Source organism: Pteropus alecto, unplaced genomic scaffold, assembly GCF_000325575.1.
Source record: "Pteropus alecto unplaced genomic scaffold, ASM32557v1 scaffold413, whole genome shotgun sequence".
NCBI lineage: Eukaryota > Metazoa > Chordata > Mammalia > Chiroptera > Pteropodidae > Pteropus > Pteropus alecto.
The window spans coordinates 937848-945550 of NW_006434120.1; the positions used below are offsets into that span (position 1 = coordinate 937848).

Genomic DNA, 7703 nt, shown 5'->3' on the forward strand with positions numbered 1-7703 from the left:
TAGTTCATTCTTCATCTTTTATTGAGTTATTCAACTCCAGAATTTGGTTCTTTCTTAAGTTTCGATCTCTTTGATAAAGTACCCCTTTTGCTTGATTTTATTTTTGAGTTCATTAAACGGCCTGAGTTTTCTTGTATCTGAGTTTTTTCAGAACTGCAATCTTGAATTCTCTGTTATTTAAATCACATATTTCCAAGTTTATTTTCTGGAGATTTTTCATTCCTTCTTAGCTATCTTGTTACCTTGGCTATGTATGGTATTGGATGGATTATTTCTCTGCCTAAGCATTTATGGAAATGAAATCTGCATTTTAAAAAAGTGTTCGACACTTCACTACTTTAGGTTGATAAGTAGAGGTCTTTCTTTTGTTTTCCAGTAGGTGGCACTGAAGCACAAGTTTTTATTTTCTCTTACACTGCTATGGCTTCCAGGATTTCTGTGGGGTGGTGTTGCCTAGGCAGTGAAAAATGCCCTATATTCTCGGGGGAAGTGGGCGTCCCCTCTGTGACCAGGTCACCTCCACCTCAGGACTCCACCCCTGTGGGGAAGTGTGGTGGGAGATAGGGATCCATGCCTGCAAGATCCCAGCGCTGCCTCCGGAAACCAGATGCTGCCAACAGTGCTATACTATCTGAGATGTCCCAGGTGCCTCCACCAGGCTTTGCTGCAATGGGTGGGGGAAAGCCAGTTTGTGCATTTGTGGCCCTGAAATGGCAGCTGCCAGACCTCAGCTGCCACACTTCTGTATTTCTGCCCGTCACTGAGTTTAGCTGCAGCGTGCACCTGCTGTTCATGGAGAAGTTTCTGCCCTCTAATCCTCAGGGCTGCAGAGAACTGAGAATGTGTGCTGTACCACAAGACTTCTGCTGCTACAGAGCCTGCTGGGGCTGCTTCTCTGAAAGAGTGAGGGGAGGTGGTTTGTTTTCTGCCAGGTAATGATGGCTGCTAGACTACAGCTGCCACACCATTGTGTTCTATCTCTGCTCATGGGTTCAGCTGCAATATGTGCTAGTTACTCAGGCAAGAATGTTGATTCTACCCCCCTGTTCCTCAGGGCTGCAGAATGCGTGCACTGTAACCCGCCTTTCCCTGTTCCTGAGTCCCCTGGAGCTGCAGTGAGATCTGGGCTGCATCTGTGGCACCCGTCTCTGTTCTCCCCCTTTCCCTCCTCTCTTACGCCCACCTTCAGATGTTTCAATGAGAGGCTCTCTTAGACGTGTTTATGTGTTGAGCAGGGAATCCTTTGTTGAATTATAGTTGTCCAACTTGTGATCTTCAAGGGGAAAGACCTAGAGGACCTCTGACGATGCCATGCTGCTGATGTCACCAAAAAATATATTTTAAAAACTCAAAACAAATGTACTTCATTCACCGATCTTTGATGTAGGACCAAGCTTACTCTTTGAACATAGGACCAATGACAGAAGTTCCAAGATATATCATTCCCATATATACCACACACTAGTACATTCTCCAATATTTCCAGTTTCAGTTTCTTTAAGTAGAAACATGGAGCAAGAACTTAAAAATACTTACAAAGTAATCTGAGTATAGAATTTTCCTAAATTTTTATGCTTGTCTCATTTATACCTATTTGGAAAGCAGTTTCAAAAATTACCTTTACTGAATCTTTGCACAGCATTCTACTCATTTTAACCACTTCTACAATAGTTAAATTGTATAACTATAATAAAAAGCACACTGGGTCATAAACAGGTCTGAGAGCTAAAAAAACACCTCACTCTGGATAAGTATATATGCATGTATGTGTATTAACTGTTCTGTAAACACATATAATATTTTATTTTGTTTCTAAAAGGATAAAGAAGAGGTAACTATTATAGGCTCACTGTCTGACTCACTGTTTGAATTAGCTAACTCTCTACCACCCAACTATGCTTTCCAGAGGTATTTTTGATACATGTTACAATGTAGAAAACAAGAGATTCCATAAAAATTCTGGAAATAATAAAAAATTAAGTCATTCTGGAAAAAAGGAACCTACCATATTTATTTATTCTGCTAAGAGAAATCAGTAATGAGGCTCTTAAAGCCATATACCTTATTACTTGAATCAATGATGTCACTGACACAAGACATTTAATAATCACTAAAACAGAGTACCACTATTTAAACTACAACACAAATGCTAAAGTATCACTGATTGCCCTTAGAATCTGTGAAATCTAATACTCTTGACAAGCACAAGTAATTACGATATTTTGAGAAAACCACATAAGCTCAGAACACTGATAATTATAGGTCAAAGGAAGTCATAAAAGTTGTAAACAACACGCTAAAATTCTATGCTAGGTGGAATTTTTTATATGGAAATTTCACATAAACAAGTCCTTCAGAGACATGAAGCTACCTTCAAATTAGGATGTAAACTATTTGTTAAGTAACAGCTTAAAGAGGCAAATGAATGGCAGATATTGACTAGCATGTAAGAGAATGTGTGAAATTCTCAATTAGATCACTGCTCTTTTCCTAAATTGTTTACAGATAACTCTTTATTTAAATATAGGACAATAACAGCATTTTTCAAGAAATTATTAGAGTCTCTGTTTACAAATTGATATTTAGCCTCCATTAATTCAGTATCTCCCATGTAGTCTATTTTCATTTAAACTTTTAAATTAAAAAATTCTGCCAGAATGGGCAGAGCTTTTATTCAAGTCTAGGTCAGGCTTATTGTTGACCACTGCCCACTATCTCCTTACCTCCTAAAGTACACTGCACTGTCACTCAGAAGTCTCTAAGAGTCCACATGTTTGCTTCAAGTTTGTCTAGCCTTCAGAAAATTCACCAAAACATCAGACAAAATCCACATAGATAAAATAGATTGAGCAGTGATCACTGAATATTGTAAAATTTGTAAATTATATATAATGGTATATAATAATGATTGTTTTACTTTTAAAAGCTTCACTTTATAAAAGGCTTCAGTATAGGTTTCATGTATCTAGCTACTACATGCACTTAAGATGATCTGTTTGCAGGTATTTAGTTTGTAGTTTTTCTGGAACACAGTTTTCACGTCTCTTATTTTATAGATGAATGAGTATTCCACAAAAATGCAAATCTATGAATCCATTTGGTTTAAAGACACTGGTAACAGTAAATCAATAAGCATCATCTGTCATTTATTGTTAGATACTGTGCTAAATCCTAGAAGAGCAATAATGAGGCACACAGGTCCTGCTCTGAAGAGCTATCTTTCCAGTAAGGGAGATAAATCAAACAAGTGGAGAATTAGGTAAAAGGTAAAAGAATTTTTTTTAATGATGTGATGATAGGGTAAAAAGTAGAGATAAAGGTCTTATCAGACTAACTAGTATTGAGATGATACTTGCTACATAAAGGCTCAAAAAGGAGAAATGGGATCAGGGACCAGGAAGGTTAGGGAAAGCTTTGCAGAGCCAAGAGTTGCTACAGGGTTTAGAAGGCAGATAAATCGTAAAAGGCAAAAGAGAATGTATTTATCAGGCCTAAACAAAAGAACAGAGGAAGATGTATTTAGGGAAGAGTAAGTGGTCTAATTTGAATTTAAAGAAACATTTGCAAATGGAGGAAAGATTAAATTTTTTTTTTTTCTGAAAGAAAAAGCTTACTAGAATTTGAAAAATCACTTTCAAAGAACATTCAAATTGTAATTCAATTTACCTCTTCTTTGCAGCATCTTCTGTAGCTTTTTGGAGCTTGCCAATTGTATCCGCCAAACTTTTAAGTGGTCTTCTGTTGGGTGGCTTTGTGGTTTGTACATTTACTGTGCTTAATTCAACTTTCATGCTTTTAATGATATTTAACAAATCCTTTTTTGTATTTTCTTTTACACTGTCTTGGCTCTCTGTCTCCTTGGAAATCTCATGGATTGGAACAGAATGCCCATCTTTCTTGCTATAGATCACGTTGTTAGTGCCAAAATATCTTTGGATCTTATTTTTTGTCCTAGAAAGATGTAGTAAAAAAAAATAATAATGATGATGATGATTATTATTATTATAAATATATATATATAAAATGCAAAATAATAAAGCAAGGACTCAAAAAAATGTTTCCATGTGTTTCTAAATTTTTCAATTCAAGCACTTCCCTTTTGCTTTTTTTTGTTTGTGGTACAATTGACATATAACATTACATTAGTTTCAGGTGTACAACATAATGCATTGATACCTGTTTATATTGCAGAATGATCTAGTGCTTCTATTATTAGTGTTAACAACCATAACAATAGCAATTTAACATTTATTGAACATATACTATGTGCCTAACTTTATGCAACATATTTTTGGTAAATTTTCTCATACCCACATCAACTCCATAAGATAAGTATTATCCCCATTTTGCATTTAAGAAAACTGAAAACCAGAGAAGTGAAGTAACTTAACCAAGGTCATGAAGCTTGGCTCTCACTAAGGCCTAAGACACAATGGTATGCCACAAATGGGTTACATGTGTGCTGAGACATTGAGCTCCTAGTCCTAGTCCATGGTGTGACTGGGTGAGGCCTGGAATGCTGGTGCTCCTGTCTCTTACCTCCCTCCACTCACCTTAGGGTTTGGTATAAATATCACTTTGTGTTCCATGACGTTAAAAAAAAAAAAAGGTCAAAACACTGACATTGTTCACAAATTTCAATTTATTATTCTCAAACTCAAATCTGACTGCCAAATCCTTGCTCTTAATGATAAAATAATACCTCTTTAAAAAGTCATAATTAAACAATATGAAAAGAAATTTCTATCTAAAAAAGGTTACTTTATTTTTTTTAAAAAATTCTGGGTGTCATTCTAATGCGGTCAACTTTCTCACTGTGCTAATGTGTCATTTAACCAATCACCATTTTTAGTTAAATTAAAATGGAACAGAATTTTTTTTTTTAAGATTTGATATTAAAGAACTTTAAAAACTAATAAGTTGGTTTCGGTAACAGAGTATAGCATAAAAAAAGTCATTCATTAAATATAGTGAATATCTACTCTGTGCTGGGCACTATCCTAGACATTGATGATATATTAGTAAATAAGAATTTTATTGTCCCTATCTTTATGAAGCAAACAGGATAGAGCCCTGTTTCTCAAACTTTAAAATGCATAGGAATTACCTAGAGGATTTGTTAAAACACAGAGTCTTTGGTCCCACCAAGGAAATGTGCTTCAGTAGCTTTGTGAAGGATTCGAGATTTTGCATTTCTAAAGAGCTTTCAAGTAATGCTGATGGTGCCCATCAGAGGACTATCTGAGGATCACATTTAAGTAGCTATGTAATGTATGTTATTTAAATTCTTACAATCTTATAGGGCAGGTTTTATTATTCCTGTTTTACTGAAGAAACTGCTGCTCAAAGAGGTTAATAGTTCCTAACCTTTAGAGGTCATGTGAATCACCTAGGGAGCTTATTTAAACCTTGGATTTCTGAGATTCTTGGTTGGTAAGTTTGGAATGGCGTCCAAGGATCTGCATTTAACCAAGACCCCAGGTGATTCTGATGCAACTAATCTCAAGACCCTGCATCAGACCCTGGGTTAAATACTATATCAAGTTCTCAAAGCTAGCAAATGGTAGTGTCAGGTCAGAGACCCTTTAATGAAAAAGAAAATGGCTATTTCCAAAAATGCTGAAACAAACTATTTGATCTGCTTATAAAAATGTTGGAGGCTAACACATGAGGCACTTAAAAATTAGAATGAAAAACCCACTGCATAACTAGTATTCTCATAATCAGTACAAAAAAACCCTACTTACTCAACTTAGGAAAATGCTCTAATTATTTCACATGAAAATTTAAATTAAATTAAAGGTATAACAGAAAGGTGGCAATCAGGAGAATGAATTGCACATATAATCCATACTTCAATGTTTCCTTCCAAGACTGATATAACACTGCAGAAAGTATATGTATACCAGGAAATCATGTATAGGAAGGAAGTAACTCCATAACACTAAAATAATAAAACTCTAACCCTAACCTCCCACCTGAGCTTGTTTCGACTGAGAACATTTCATCAGCACTTCAAACGCAACACATCCAAAATCACTTTCAAGAGCTCCCCTCTTGGACTGACTTCCCATTTTTCATCCCTCTGTGTTGAATGGGCCTCTTACCATAAATAGATATTTTGTATTCTAAAAACTATGATATTTTAAAAGCTTTCTCAAAGCTGCCTCTCATTCTTCTGTTAACATTAATGGTACCCTAATCCTTTAAGGCAAGCAGCTGAAATCTTTGCTGACTATCTTACCCTTATCTAGTCATATGCCAGATCCTATCAATTCTACCTGTGCAATTTTTCTCCATCCAGCTACTTCTTCCTACTCTTACTGCTACCAACCTGCTTCAGCGCTGTACTTACCACAGTGGCCCCAAATTGTACTGCATGGAATATATACAGAACTAAGTTTTCATAATCATTAGAGTTCTCAGACAATAAATATCAACACCAAGAATGCCGCAACTCCTTTTCTTTCCTGGCTAAATCCAACCCTTGGTCCGCCTTCAGATTTTATCAAACTTCTTTTCCAGAAAGGATACTCTGAAACTCTCCTACCATGGTTAGGCGTCCCTATTTGTTCACCCAGCAATTACTTGTTAATAGAGTATTCTGTGCTACCTGTACTATACTCAACCATTACTCTACTTGAATTGCCTACTTGGTGTAACTATAAGCTCCGTGAGGGCAGGGCTCTTATTTGGGGCTTAACGCCAGTGCTGGCATACTGTAAGCACTTTCAATAATAAACTAAAGTACAGGTGGAGTCAAGAATGAGACCATCAGTCTTGGGAGGCAAAAATAAATAAATAAAACTTCTCTTCTGAAGCGTGGCTAAAATGAGGGAAGTGGCAAGAGGGATGAAGTGCTATGTGTAGTGAAGTAGCACAGGACAGCAAACCAGGCATGTAACCGTAGCTGTTTCCCACGGACATTATGACCTTGGGCAACCCATTCTCCTTCTGGGATGTCCCTTTCCTCAGATTTAAAGCAATGGCTTCTAAAATCCCGCAGATTATAACATCGACCCCAATAAGCCAGAGAACAATAACAAAGTACGGGAAGGGGACGGGGATTGCCGGATGGCCTGAGGCCAACAGCGCTGAAATGCGCTGAAATGTACCTGACCGTTCCGTGCCGAGCACTGAGTAGCACAATCGCAGCCGCAGACGCCTCTGGGCCTCCGGAGCACAAAGGGAGGCGGGAAAGGGGGAGAAAAGGCAAGGTAGTCGAGACTCTTGAAAACATTGCAGAGAAATGAAACGGACTGCGAACCAGAATTAGAGTGTCACCTGCACACACGTCCCCCTCCTCTCTCTTCCGTTCCCCAGCCTGCGGCGTTCCTCTTCCTTCACGTTCCGGTGAACAACAGAGGTTGGTAACTGTGTTCCGGGCTCACCCGCGGCTCCACTTTCCCGGCGATTCTAGCCCCAGAGGTGGAGTCGACCGTGGAGTTCAGTGAGGATTCACTGGTTGAGTCGGGACCCGGACGCGGGAGCCGAAAACATGGAGGGAGTGATCAACTCTGCAAACACTGCAGGTGAGGCCAGTAATGTGAGGCGGAGGACTGACTCTACCGTGCGATGTTTAGGGGAGAAGATCCACAGCATCCATCATATTCTCAAAATGATCCAAGAAGTTTAAAAAAATTACCTAGGACATGCTACTCGAAAAATTAGTATTTCTTTTCAGTTCCTATTCTTGATATAGA

At 37.9% G+C, this 7703-nt stretch overlaps 2 protein-coding genes and 1 pseudogene across 2 annotated transcripts in view; 2 read left to right on the forward strand and 1 right to left on the reverse strand.

Moving 5' to 3' along the window:
* MRPS31 (mitochondrial ribosomal protein S31) overlaps positions 1-7317 on the reverse strand; it is a 41996-nt gene extending 34679 nt beyond the window's left edge. The window contains exons 1-2 of the mRNA XM_006908997.3: positions 7116-7317; positions 3667-3951 (exon numbers count right to left, since the gene is read on the reverse strand). Coding sequence (XP_006909059.1) covers positions 3667-3951; positions 7116-7240 — 410 coding nt within the window. The 5' untranslated portion in view covers positions 7241-7317. The remainder of the gene's footprint in view (positions 1-3666; positions 3952-7115) is intronic.
* Positions 7318-7404: 87 nt separating this feature from the next.
* Positions 7405-7703, forward strand: part of SLC25A15 (solute carrier family 25 member 15) — a 43747-nt gene continuing 43448 nt past the window's right edge. The window contains exon 1 of the mRNA XM_006908998.3: positions 7405-7532. The gene's annotated coding sequence lies outside the window, so the exon portion shown is untranslated. The remainder of the gene's footprint in view (positions 7533-7703) is intronic.
* Positions 7446-7703, forward strand: part of LOC102892500 — an 8401-nt pseudogene continuing 8143 nt past the window's right edge.